The sequence below is a fragment of the Buteo buteo genome, chromosome 11, assembly GCF_964188355.1.
Source record: "Buteo buteo chromosome 11, bButBut1.hap1.1, whole genome shotgun sequence".
In the NCBI taxonomy this organism is placed as follows: domain Eukaryota; kingdom Metazoa; phylum Chordata; class Aves; order Accipitriformes; family Accipitridae; genus Buteo; species Buteo buteo.
The window spans coordinates 36,294,515-36,308,375 of record NC_134181.1 but is presented as its reverse complement, the minus strand read 5'-3'; the positions used below and the strand labels follow the sequence as shown (position 1 = coordinate 36,308,375).

Here is a 13,861-nt window from a genome sequence, read left to right as displayed (position 1 = left end):
ATTACAGTCCCCCTGAGCCAGCATTACAAATATCTTTATGCCGAGTCCAGCACACTTTTCGCTTCCACCATGTGTTATATGTTCCTCCGATTTCAGCTGGGAGAGCAGGTGCTGATTTTTAATGCCTATTTTGTTTTAAGCCTCCTTTCATCGGATTAAGGACCCTGCTATTTTATTTCATTTTATTTTTTTATGCTCAGTAATTTAGTCACACACAAACTTAAAAACAGAAGCTGTAACATGCTGTTAAAGCACAGTCGCCCACAGTTAAATCAGTTACTGAGAGCGAGGGGGCTTGGAGCACTTTTCCATCCCCCTGCAGATGTCTGCTCTCAGCCTACGGGAAAAGCTGGGGAAGCAAATGAAAACGCACGTGGAGAAGAGCGCTTGAGGCAATAACCTTCCCGTAGCGATGCTGGCAGCACGATTCCTTCAAACGAGCTGCTGCCTCCTTCTCCGTCCTTCTTTCCCCCCAGCAGAAGACCGTCGGGTCAGCGCAGAGCCCGAGGTGCCCCCTGCGCTGAGGCCACGGGATCGGGGGAGAGCTGCCGCAGAGCCGAGGAGCGCCGCTCTCCTCCCCAATCCTGCCCGCCACAACTAGTGCCTCCGAAGCATTTTATGGGCCACGTTCCTTCTGCCGGGCAAGATTTACAAGGAAAATAAAATCCCTCTCCCAGCACCAACCCCTTCCGCCGGCTGCCTCCTCCCAGCCGCCGAAGCGCCGTCAATAAAGCATGAGCCTCCGAGTCAACAGCACTGGCTACGACACACAAACACTCAACTCCCTGTTTCATCCAAAATCAATGTTGTATTTATCTTCATTGATCTACAAGGAAACTGAATGTTTAAAATTACAGGGGGTGCAGGGGGGAGGATGGGGAGGGGGGGGAAACAAGAGTTACAGAGCCAAGAAAATAGTAGCGGATGGCTGAATTAACTAGAGAGAAAAAGCCCAGGATATATAAAACATGGACACTGAAAAATAAAATAAGGGAGGGGGGATGGTACAGCAAGTAAAACATGGCAAAATTTACATATGGATGAAAAGTAAAATTGGAAATAAAAAATAAATCATGCCAAAAAGCAGTTCAAGGCAGAACCACACTGAAACAAACATTTGCTTATGGTCTTCATGTACTATAGATAATATATCAGAATTTCTTTTTTTTTTAATCAACCATTAGACTTTTTTTTTTGCACTCCTAAAATTCTACTTTGTCTTGTATACAGATTCCAATAAGAACACTGCACAATTAGCACAAGGGGTCCACGGAAAATTGTCCTTGCTTGCCAGCGATCCTGCCCACAACACAAAAAAAGAGAAAAAAAAAGGAAAAAAAAAATAAAGAAAGGGTCTGCCGCATGGTACTGTGCCAGTTCCATCTGCTTTTGCCAGCTTGAAAAGTAGGAAACCAAAATTCCCTTCCAGGAGCGTGTGTCTCTCTCTTTCCTTGACGAACTGTCCCTTGTGTTTGTACAAAAAAATTCAGTCTCTCTTTTTTTTTTTTTTTTTTTTTTTTGTTAAACACAAGAATCCTTCTTCCTGTTCACATGCCATTTCCATTCTGTCTCCATAGTTGCGAGTTGGTTGTTTTTGGGTTGTTTTTTTTTTTAAACCTTCCTCCCCCCAACATCCACTAAGACCTGCCTCCAAGTTCTTGCATAGTTGAAGTATATATGCCGTACTTAGCTTTCTGAGTGTGAATTTCTGACTGTGACAAGAGTATGAGTTGTAACCATGTTAACAAATAACCAGAGTGGTTCTAGAAACCATTTTTATAAAGTCTACCTATGTTAAGAATTTAATATTGGTGTACATTTATATTAACAGAATATTTACAGTTTGTTTTCTTTGTTTTTTTTTGTTTAAAACAAGAAGTCAAAAAAAATTCCTCTTAAATTTCTGCATAATATAATAAGGCAAAAAACAAACAGTTTTGTACATTATTATTATTATTAATATTTTAATATATATCTGTAACTTCGGTTCCAAAGTACCAAGGTAAGTGATCAATTGGCCTCAGAAGGGAACCTCACAGTGGACTGTAAAACTACAGTATTTCCATAAATAATACTTTTAAGAAACCCTGGGTATTTTTTTCTTAAGGATCTGAGGCCTTTAAAATGCAAATTTAACTAAAAACAAAAGCAAAATTTCTTCTTTTTTAAGTGAATAAAGAGCACAAAATTAAAAAAAATACAAATCCATTAAAAATGTTTCTCACATTTGGGAAAAAATGTACAAACTTGATATTTTTAACTCATTTTTTTTTAGCACAGAAACAAAAAAACAAAACCAAAAATCAATACCTATATATTAAATTCCCATTCTCAGCAACCTTCTTGTTGGAAAGTCTGCATCCCCGACCCCGTTATTTATGGAAATGTGCTTAACTTCTACAAATTTTACATTAAAAAAAAAAAGTTTACAGCAGTGCATTTTGTAAAAGGTTTGTTTTTTGTTTTTTTTTTCTTTTTCTGTTTGTTTTTTTTTTGTTGTTGTTGTTGTTTGTTTGTTTGTTTTATATACAGGCGAGTTTAAAATTCAATGTTGGGGACTATCGTGCCTCTACTTCTTTGGGGTTCCTAGAGGGGGAATAGTCCCTGGACTCTGAGTTTGTGAGTGGAGTAGTCCTGCGTGGGGAGGCAGGTCTGGTGCTGCTCGCTGGTACAAGAGGCGGTGGGGCGCTCAGCGCTGCAGTTGGCGGGTTCCTATTTAAAATCCCATTGTGCATGGCAGTGGATGGACTCAGTCTGGGGTAATGCATCCCGCTTAAATGAGGCATGAAGGATGGCACGTGTGCCAGGTGACTTTCGATGGGGGACGAGTGCAAGTGGTGCATTCTGGCACGCTCAAGTTCTTCTCGTAAGTGCAAGCGCTCTCTTTCCTCCACTTGCCGCAACCGCTCCTGCTCTCGGCGGGCTTCAAGAAGGTTTTCATGGTTGTAGTCGTGTGGCTCCCTGTCTCTGTAAGAACGCTCATGGTCGTAAAATCCAGAGGTGGTAGGGAACCTATGGATAGGATCCGTCCGGAGCTGAAAGTCCATTCGACGGTGCAGGTCTAAGCTCCGGTAGGCATCTCGCAACGGGTCCCTCATTGGGTCCCAAGAAAATCCGGGATGTGGCAGCCTCTCTCTTCCTGACAAAGGATTCATGCCTATGAGCGGGGTCATCATTCTGCTGCGGTCGAGAACATTCATGTTGTTCATCTGGTGCACGCTTCCCATGGAGATGGGCATAGAGGCAGCCATCGAGTGAGGCAATGATAATCCATGCAAAGTAGGTGGCGGGGGATGCTCCACCGATCGGGAGTGCTGTGAAGGCTCGGACCCTACCACCAGCACATCACTGTCTTCCTTCCTCTCCTCTTTGACTTTGATGTCATTCTTAATCTTCTGGAGGTCACTGGGAAGCTCTGTCTTTCTCTCCATGTCCTTGCTCATTAGATTGGTAAGCTTCAAGCTCTCACTTAGTGCAGGTTTGCTGTATGGGGATACAGACTGGATTACTGGCTTTGTGTTGTCCTCAGAGGGTCTCTTATCATGGCTTGGAGTTTCCTTCACTGGGGAGCGGCTCTCTTTAATCTTGTGTTCTGCTATGGGTGGCTCTCTCAGCCGCTCAGGGTGCTCTCGCTCGGGTTCTTTGGACCTCTCCCTTTCTCCAAGGCTAACCTGCCTGATGGGATCACTGGAGGTTTGGCTGTTGCTGCGGATGAGATTGCTTATCTGATGTGTCACTGGAGCCGATGCCGGTGAGGATCTGTTTGAATGTCTGTTTTTATCCATGAGGTCTCTGTAAAAAAAGAGAACATGCATCCTTGGTTTTGTGTGAACAAACATACATACGATGTTGGACATGCATAGTGCTGTGGCTAGTTGTATAATTTGAGATTGCTCAGAAAATTATTTGAAAAGCTCTGCTAGCATCAGCTATAGCTGTGATGCTACACTGAAAGATATGCACTGCCTGCCTTTACATACTACATAGAAAAAAAACGTTAAATGTCCACAAATTTGGGGACTACACCGGGGATGCATTTGAAAGAACAGTATATTCACCCTAAGAGAAAGACCACTTCACTGAGAAGTGCAGGGAAAGAAGAATTCTAGACAGCTTATTTTTTTAAAAAAGATGCTTATTGTGTGTTTATATATAGGTCTTGCTGCCAGACAATGATCTTCTTGGCTGTAACACTCTTAACGCGGATTCCTTTCCCAAAACATGGAACCAGGCACACAAAATGGAAGCCTACAGAGACGCATGCAGGTCCTTCACAAGACAGCTCGTCGACTGGAAGCAGCCATAAATAACATGATGCTTCTTTTCCTATGGAGCTGCAGGAGAGTTTTTGTTGTTGGCAGTTTTGGCAGGTAAGCTAGGTGCTTAAGGAAAAAAATCCTCGAATAGGCCATGAAACTGAGTAATCGACCTCTGTTTCAAGAGGACCTGCTATGATGAACAAGGGGTTTGACAATGTCCGTGGTTTAGAAAGAGAGGCATGAGGGTTTACATTTCTAACTGCACCTCTATCTCTGAGCAAGCCAATTAGTCACAGTTACTCCCACCTCTTTAAGAGGGGAATAAATAATGCTCACCTTTTAAAAGCACTTTGCTCTGAATGAGAGACACTTTAAATGCAAAGTATGATGATTGAGAGAACTGCATTATGCAGCTGAGAGGCTCACTGATGTCTCAGTTTTATGCTGGGTTTGCTTTTGAGAGCTGCAAGACCTGAGTGCTGAAAGCTGGAGGTGTTTTGGGGAGTTCTGTAAGTATTTATCCCTTATAAATTACATTTGCTAACCCAGATTTCTTCCTCTGCGGTAGTCCTGATTGCTGATCAAGGATGTGGTTTATTAAAACCATGTCCAAACAGGGATGCTGGGGACTGCTTAAGCTGAATTAATAGAAATGTAATAGAGATGTTAACCCCTGTGTGAACACTCTTGAGAGTAAAGTAACCTTGGTTTGCAAATGAATTACACTAAAGCCAAGAAGGGAGCTTCCTATCTGAATGACTATCCATGCAAGGGTGTCAGACAATTTAACATTTAAAGCAAGATGATTTTCAGCCTATTGCTTCCACGTAACGCTGTTCACAGGCGCTGCCTGAAGATCTCATTAAAAGCACTCCAGGCAAACTATGAACCCCCTATCATTAGTCAAATACACACATCTAAGACTTGCAGGCAGTTATTGCCTAAAAAGAAGTGGCCTGTTGGACAGAACCGGGCTCTGAAATATAAAGGGCTTTACAGCTTCAAAATCATATAACTGGAAGCTAATGAAGTATCTATAGCCCAGGTGATACAGTCCTGTCATCGTTAATAAGGGTTTGTCTACAATGCAATTTTTAAAAATCAGTTTTGCTAATGGATTCATGCACACTGCTCCAGATACAGGCATTTGCATTTTTATCTCGTTAATGTCCAGCTAACATTTGAATTCATCAGCATATCTGTACATTAATGAGAAGTATGACTGTCTCCAAAGGACCCATCACAATGCTACCTTCATGATTTCAGAATATACAGTAATCCTAAAGCAGCTGCATTGAAAACAGCCAAGTATACCCTGCAAACACAGCGATGTGCTCATTTCCTCAGCCTGGTGCTTTTTATTAACCTACTAGCGGGGACTGGCTTACCATATTTCCACAGAGGACAAACCCTAAAAAGCAAAGAGGCTTTTTTTTGTGTTGCTAGTACTTGTGCTTATATGATGGAGAGGCCTATCAGCTGCTTCAAAGACAAGCAATGTTTTGTTCTGAAGATTATTTTACGATCGGAAAAATTAAAAAAAATATAGGGGAAACATAGGCCCAGAAGAAAGAGCTCAAAAGCACCCACTGCTTACCTCTCTTTGTCTCTGTCATCTTTACTCAGAGAAAGATCCCTCTTCTCGGGCTCTCGCTCCCGCTCTCTGTCTCTGTCATGGTTTGTCACTGAGGAGCTTCGCTCAGAATCAGTGGGCTTGGGCCACTGTGGAGGTGTTGGGAAGGACGGTGGGGTCCGATGCAGTCTATTCCACGGCTCGTGGGGATTATTGAAATTCTGCAGGTTTGGGCCATCTTTGTGAGTAAAAATGTTGTTGTGAGCTAGAATAATGGCAGGGGGAGGAAGAGTTAAAAATAATTCAAACCAAGTAATTACACAGACATTTTTCACAATGCTAATCACAACCAGAACTGTCCTTTCAAGACTTTTTAATGTGGAGCTAATGGTGAGGGGGAGTTACTAGCAGGTGGACACAGATACTTCCAACACTGGGTATTAAGATCCACCAGCTCTTTTAAGGCTATTGGTGGAGGAAGCTTTAACTATACATCTGAATAACTCAGAGATGACTGAAAATGCCCGGCTCCTCTTCTCCCCCCACCCCAGCAAGGGTTCCAGCACAAAAGCAATATTTTACCTCAGCTCCTCTCACTGGCAGAAACTTTAATTTGTGGGTAGTTACAAGCAATCAGCTGCCTGCAGCTGAGGATTCAGGGACTTTTTTGTTAAAGAAACCAGACTGTTTGGTGGTATGTATGTATGTGTATAAAAATAGAGCTTGGCTGTAGGCTTTTCAGAACAGTCACTTGATTTTCCTCCATCAGTCTTCAGCTGACTCCTGTTGCACCATGAGATGCAAAAGCATGCTCTCTTATGTGTGGCTCTCAAGCATGTCTTGCCTACAGGTAACATGTTTTTGAAGTAAAATCATTTTATACAGGTAATTTAAACTTCAGACAATGGTTACAGAGGAAGTCTACACGCTCAATTAGGAGAAGTATCAATAGCTGTTCCACTATGCATCTTCGCTGTTGAAGGGTGTTACTTTAGATGCCCATAGGGTCCCAGAGCTCTCTGCGGTCTTGCAGCTCTAGCACCTCTAGGAGCACACAAGGTACCAACCTTCAGCAGTGAGGAGACACAGAGCACAGCTAGTGATGTCTGTGACATGCAGAAAAGCTCCCACCGCAGAGACCTGGAAATCTTAGGTGCAGTGTTTTCAGATAGGAGAATGGAGGTTAGGAATTAAACTTCTTTAAAAACTACCACCAGCTGCTGTAAATATTAGCATGTGGCTTTTCTGGAAGGGATGTTTGTCTGCAGTAACCCAGCCAGTACTTACTCAGAGCATGACTGCCTAATCCTCCAAAGGCATTGCTGCCTAAGTTCCCAAGGCCGCTGAAGGTGCTTGACCTGCTAAATGGATCTGGAAAGGCAAACAGGGATTTAGCAGGCATTTAGCCAAGAATGTTGGAGAATGAAACGCACCCCTCCCCTTCTTAACGGTCTGAATCCAAGTAGGATTAGGCCAGACTTTAAGCTGATCCTTCTCATTGCAAGGTTCTTTGCACAGAAAATTCCCATCATGTTAAAATGGAGAAGGGATTCAGTGCTCACTCTGCAAACAGGTGCTGTAATAAACTTTTGTATGCCAGTCAGAGGGGAGCTAGAAATTAAGGTCTAATAGCTGAAATTAGGGTGGCTGCTGCTGAGCTATAACTCTCCTTCCGTAACAGTACTAATAGTAGAAGCATTGCAATTGCCTTGAAAGAAGAACCTCAGCAGGCTCCTTGGTCAGCATACTGAGGGGTTGCATTGTTTCACTCTTGTTTCTGTATACAACTTTGTACCCTCTTTGTAATAGTGCATTGAGACAGTCCTAAACTAATTGCTACAGACATCCATCCTTACGACAACTAACTGTGGCCTGTTTGCGCCAAAATCCTCTCCCATAATAGCTTCCTTGATCCCAGTGGTGATGGAAATGATAGCGTAGTCTTAGGAGCTACTATGACAAAGGGATGGGAGGTTTGTATCCTTTGAGGCAAAAGATGAGTCTTGCCTTTCCTGCCTTTTTTTTTTCTTCATTAAAGGTACCCATCATCAGAAGAGGTTCCTCTCTGAGCAGATATAGCCTGACTCAGGTTTCTGCACTCCAGAGATGGCTATGGGTTAAATCGTACCAGTATATTTGTTTTCTTTCCTTCTGGTCAATTCTAAATAACTCCTCCTTCTGCCCACTGGCTTTTTCACTGTCCCTTTAAAGTCTTTAACTTGCCACATTACAGGAGGTGAGTTGCTCTTCACTTCCTCATGGATATCCTTGTATTTAAAATATCAAGGCAAATAGCACAAATAGCTTGCATCTTTAAGCTAACAGCTATTTGCTTATTTACTTATTTTTAAATAGCTGTTCTTGCCCTTCCCCTTTGAAATTATGTAGTTGAGTGACTCTGTAGAGATACAGTTAATTTTGACAGAATGTTCAGGAATTGATGTAAATCTGGGTATTTGCAACAGAAAAAAAGTCTACTAGGTCATGTGGCATGCTACATTTACTGATTGGATGAGTGTTACTAAAACATTAATCAACAGAGCTTGAACTTTAATTGGCAATGAGCTGCTTGTGAGCTTCTAAAATGAGGAAATCTGAGAAAATCAGGCTCTACTTACTGCCAATTAGGAAACTGAAAGGCTGGCAAAATGTGCAGAACAGCTATTTGCCAGGAACTGTTCACTGAACTTTAATAAAGAACCTAGCCAAGAACTTTCATATGTGGGAAAGGGTACGGGAGGAGCCCATTTTAAGCTGTGGCTTGTTCGAGGTACCTTTGCTTAAATTTACCCCATTTACTTGGGCACATTCAGCACCATAAAAGGGTTCTACGGGTCACATTTCAGCTCCTGTGCAGTGTCCCAGCAGTGACAGACTTGCCTGCCCTGCAATGCCTTCTCTTGCAGGAGAGGGTCTGCTAATCCTGCCCCTCTCCTTTGGAGGAAAGCAGAGGGGATGCGCTGGGAAGCTGGCATGGGTGAGAAGCTGGCTAGCTTCTGGTTCCTGAGACAGTTTAAGCCTCTCCCTCCCCTAGTGCTACAGTGCCTCAAGGCAGACCACACCGGAGAGCCAGGAACGGGGCAGAGGTATAAAGGTGAAGGCAGGGTTTACTTACACTTACCTGCCAAGTGGTTAGTAGGCAGGAAACTGCTGTGGTGAGGTGAAGGACCAAAAGGGGTGGTGGCTGGATGTGTTGCACCTGTGAGAACAAGGTCCCTTTTTAGTTCAGTGGCAAGTGACTGCTTGCATACACAGAGGTCCTGGCCATCACTTTCAAGAACCAGATGCAAAGGCACAGGCCAGATTTAAACACAGCAAAGGCAGGGGAAGACCCCAAACACCAGCTGAGCGAGGTACAGGCAGGATTGCTCCGAGTGCCCTTTAAAGGAGTCTGTGGGCACTAGGAGGCAGGAGGAGACCTTGCAGGGAGTGTTGCTGCTCACCTGTAGTCATGAGGAAGTGAATTTCTTTGTCTGGCATTTTCAGTCATTACTCTGTGTTTACATTAAAAAAGGTCAGCCCAGGTTATGGGCCCAGACAGAAGGTGCTCGGAAGTGACTGATTAGAGTCTATATGAAACACCAGTTAATGACAGGCACGCAGGGAACATGAATCATGACTCTCCCATGAGAGCTCCATCAATGGTCTTACATCTGTCTCTGCATCCACAGGCTCCCCCCGTGGTATTTTTTTCCCTTTCCTAGACACTGCTTATTGCCATGGTGCCATGCTACCTCATTGGGAAAGGAACACCACTGCTGAGCATGCTGGATTACATTAGGTTGAGGCGAGGGGCGGGAATGGGCTGAAACAAGCTGGTCTGCCCTGTATTTCAAGGTGGACCAGGCTCATGCAGAAAATTCTGCTCTCCTTTCAGAGCAGAAGATGAGAGATTTGCTTCCTTTGCAGGCAGATGCGTGTAAACCTGAACAGGCTTGCAACCGCAGTGTGAAAAGCACTGGTGTCACCTGCCACTGGGATACATGGTTTTTGGAGGAACATTAACTTGATGTATCCTGCAAATGACAGTATGTTTGGGCCATCTCATGGGCCTGGCTTCACCCCCTAAGGTTAGTAGACGGTTTTCAGGATGCACCTGAAAACAACTTTTGAATATTAATGTTTCAGATGCATGTGACAAAACGCTTCTGTGCCTCCAGTATTACACTAACGAGACCAGCCCTCTCCAACTGTTTAGGCTGTGAACGTTCTTTTGGTGCCTCCTCCCTGCTAGTACTTCCACTACTGCAGACAAAGCAGAATTAGCAACTATCATAACTTTCAGATGCTGCCTGGATGCAAACACAACTTCTGCCTCCCTTGCAGAAAGCAAGACCTGCCACACCTGTGCATTAACTGTCTCATTTTGTTAGAAAGTAGTAATTCCACAGAATGACAGAAACAGCACTTTCCTGAGGACGTTAAGTCATGTGCTAAACAGACCGACACCTAAATAAAGCTTTTCAGTGCTCTTGTCTCATATATTTTGTTGGTAAAAGTTAACTCCCCTTAGTACTGGGAAGAGTAACAGGTCGACTCTAGCAAACATCAGCAGCCATACTGGGCATGAACATGGGCTCTTCACTAACAGCTCACCTAGTCAGTGCTTTCTCAAGTGATAACTTTCTATTATAGAAAAGAGGATTATGATCCTTCTCCTCCCACCTGGGATTCCAGCTCTCCTGTCACCTTCACCACAAGGACTTCTGCCTCATCTGTGGCCCATATGAATGATTCCCACCAGTGGCGGACCTGCTCTGGTTAAGTTCCTGCCCCTCGTGTCCAAGCCACATCAAATGCACATTTCCACCATATATCATCAGTGCTCATAACACTATGGAAGGTCACAGCAAAAGTGGGGGGAAATGGAGGGAAGAAATTAATATGCACAAGAGAAACTGCATCCCAAACAGCGTTTTACAGAGGTCCTGGTCCGTCCCTGACCTGGTCTTCCTTGGTGACAGAGCCCAACAACAGATGGTCGTTGTAAAAGGCACTCATGTGTCCAGAAGATGAACAGACTATAAAACCGGAGAGGGAGACAGCGCTGCATGTCCCTCACCAGCTTGGGCACCACAAACCTAAGCAGCCAGAAAATGAGTTGAGGAAACTTAAGAGAGACCACGGCAACGAGACCTGGAGTTATCTATAAACATTCTGACTGCTCCAATGCTTCAAGACGAATGGAGACTGTCATCTTTCTAATCCTTTAAGATTTCAGAAGGTGTATAATGGATGGGAGATTTCTTCAAAGGAGACGGCTTACAAACTCAACTACATGGGCTGATAATAAAAAATCCTCCCGAGAAAGCCAGGAGCGGCATTGCAGGCTGTCAGGTAGTTATTAAATATAGCGTCTGCCAGGCAGCTGAACATCCGTCCTGAAGACAGGTGGCCCTAAGATAACTTATGTCTCCCACAGTAACTAGGCAATGCAGCAGAACCAATGATTCACATCAACTGCACGCTTGTTCGATAAGGTGAAAAGAATGCCTCGGATATTGCAGAGTAAAAGATTTATTCATCTATATATTACTGCTGCAGTGTTTGTTCACTTTGATAGCACTCTTTACCTAGATTTACTGTGTGATGGCTCTTGCGATTAATATACTCATGGACAAGTTGCTGTAAGTTTGTTTATCTCTAGTGAAAGTTTTCTATGAATTTGCCTTCTTTAATGTATCTATTCCATACTATTTTCCCTCTTGCTTTTATGAATGGAGAAGCAAGCCATGCTTGCACCTTTAAGAGAAAAAGGTCAAGATACCAACTGGACTGGTGCTTTTCTGCCTGTTAGGGTAAACTCTGCCCAATATAACCTTCAGTAGCAAACCCATACATGAAACAAGATTCTTGTAATGACAACACAGGACAGACTGAAGACAGTGATAAGGAAACAGCTGCCATAGGAAGACAGTCAAAGGTTTGTAAATCAGCTGTGCTTATGCATCCAAGCAGATGCAATAAGTATCTTGGTCCCATACTATCAAAGTACCTTTACAGAGACCAAAATACAGGGTAGCATCCTACAATGTACAACTAGTTATCAGCACTGATGATACGTAGTGGAAACACGCATGTGATGGTTAAGAATTTCCACCCACGGATAAGAGTGGAAAGACAAAATGAACCACCAGTGGAGTTCCTGAGGGCTATCTGACGTCTGTGTTTGAAACTCAGTTCTCACAGAGGTTTCAGCTTGATTCTCATCTGTTCCTTTTCTGTCTCGTTTGGGACAAAAATCCTAACAATTCTAACCTCATTCATTTCAACAGGGTTGAACCAAGGCTGAATATGACCATGTCTGCACTGAGTTAGAATGAAAGCGCAATATTGCATCATAAAACCAGAGTTTTCTAACTTTCCTAACCGAAGTTAGGAAAGAAAATTACGTTAGTTGCCAATTAGTAACATACAGAAGGCATACTTTGGCATCTTAAACACAGAAAGAAAATCTGGAAAAGTCTGGGGGGGAAGTTAGGCCCTGGGAAGAGAACAAAACCAACATTTGGTAGATGGCAGTAAACAAGAATAGTACCTGTGACCTCCAAAACCAGAATGTCAGAGTTGCAGTCTCCCATGGTTAGAGCCATCAAGAACAGCACCGTGAAGCTTACTGCACTTTGGTAATTGCATTAATTGTAATTACTTCTCCAACAGATTGGAAAGCAATTGATCAATGTAAACTGTATTTAATTCTTCTTTTTTTTTCTAATTCAATATGCCATTTTAAGCCTTAGAGATTGCTGGACTTCATAACACATAGAGGGATTTTATGTTTAAAAACTAAACGCTTCACAAATACACCTTCTGTGATATTTTCAATGCTGTTATTGAAGTCTTCCTTTTACAAACCCCCCTTGTTTTCAGAAAACAAACAGAAACTTGGTGAGTGGAGGAGCTGAGAAGAATAACATGGCAAATATAAAAGCAAGAAAGAGACCGGGGCCACTTCCAGTACTGTGCAATGGAAACATTTTCAAGTGTTTTGTCAAAATTGCTTTTTAAAATCACTCTATAGCCTATTAATCAGGATGCATAAGAGCCAGCTGCACAGACATGAATGTAAGAGCCAACTGCTGCAGCTCGGTGATGTGCGGAGGATCCTGCACTGGAGGCGGTGGCAGAGCCCAGCCCAGCAGCTCTGAGAGCCCAGGTCACAACAGTTGCCAGTGCCTCCACACCCCTATGAACCATCTTGCCTGCTTCAATTTTTGAGGCGTACATAGCTGTAGAGACACATATTGCATATACCGACTGGGTTTTTTTTGCAACAAATGATGATCTTCCCTTACCTGTGGTAGAAAACAGAGGCCTGGCAAGATCCTGTGGATAATGGAAGCCTGGAAACACTCCAGGGGCGGGAGGTCTGCTGAACAGGTCAAGTTTACCACCTATGTCTAGCTTGTGGGGATCCAGCTGCATTTGCTGTCAAGTGATATAAAAACAATCTCATTATACACTTCCTTTTTTATGGGAGAAAAAGACAGGGAGTTCAGGCCCACTCCTGCTTAGCCCTGCCAGGGAGACTTAGCGAGAGTGACAGCAGCGTCTCTGGTCACGTACCACAGTCATGCTCTGACAGCATCTGTAAGGCCATTTCGCTCCACAGCCTCTCAGCTGCCTGCCTCATCCACATGAATAAGGTCTGAAGTGAGCTCTCAGCCCCTCAGCACACACAGTGGAGCATGCAACATGATACACCGAGTGCGCTGCTCCCCAGGATCAGTCGGCGCTCTCAGCCTGACAAAAAATATTCTGCAGGCAGAAAGCTGCCAACACAAGTCTTGAGAGCTGGGTGATGGACTTGTCTGTTTTGCTTCTCCAGTTTGGAGAGAGAGAGAGATGTTCCTAGACTATGTCCTTCCTGCTGCTAGCATAGCTCAGTATGCAGACAAGGCGCGAAGGATAAAGAAAAATATGAGGCTCCTCCAGAAGCTATTTTTATCCTTCCCCTATAGAAGTGGTCATGGTCAGAACTGCACCTAAGTCATAGAAGTCTCTCAATAGCTTAAAGATGATATATTTG

At 43.6% G+C, this 13,861-nt stretch overlaps 1 protein-coding gene across 12 annotated transcripts in view; it reads right to left on the bottom strand.

The window, feature by feature from the left end:
- Window positions 1-1,480: 1,480 nt before the first annotated feature.
- FBRSL1 (fibrosin like 1) overlaps window positions 1,481-13,861 on the bottom strand; it is a 558,388-nt gene continuing 546,007 nt past the window's right edge. For 11 of the 12 annotated variants that reach the window (XM_075041518.1, XM_075041519.1, XM_075041526.1 and 8 more), the window contains 5 exons: window positions 13,128-13,260; window positions 8,954-9,031; window positions 7,120-7,203; window positions 5,857-6,097; window positions 1,481-3,792 (listed from right to left, as the gene is read on the bottom strand). In XM_075041518.1, coding sequence (XP_074897619.1) covers window positions 2,559-3,792; window positions 5,857-6,097; window positions 7,120-7,203; window positions 8,954-9,031; window positions 13,128-13,260 — 1,770 coding nt within the window. In that variant the 3' untranslated portion in view covers window positions 1,481-2,558. The remainder of the gene's footprint in view (window positions 3,793-5,856; window positions 6,098-7,119; window positions 7,204-8,953; window positions 9,032-13,127; window positions 13,261-13,861) is intronic. The other variant, XM_075041524.1, reaches the window with a different exon arrangement.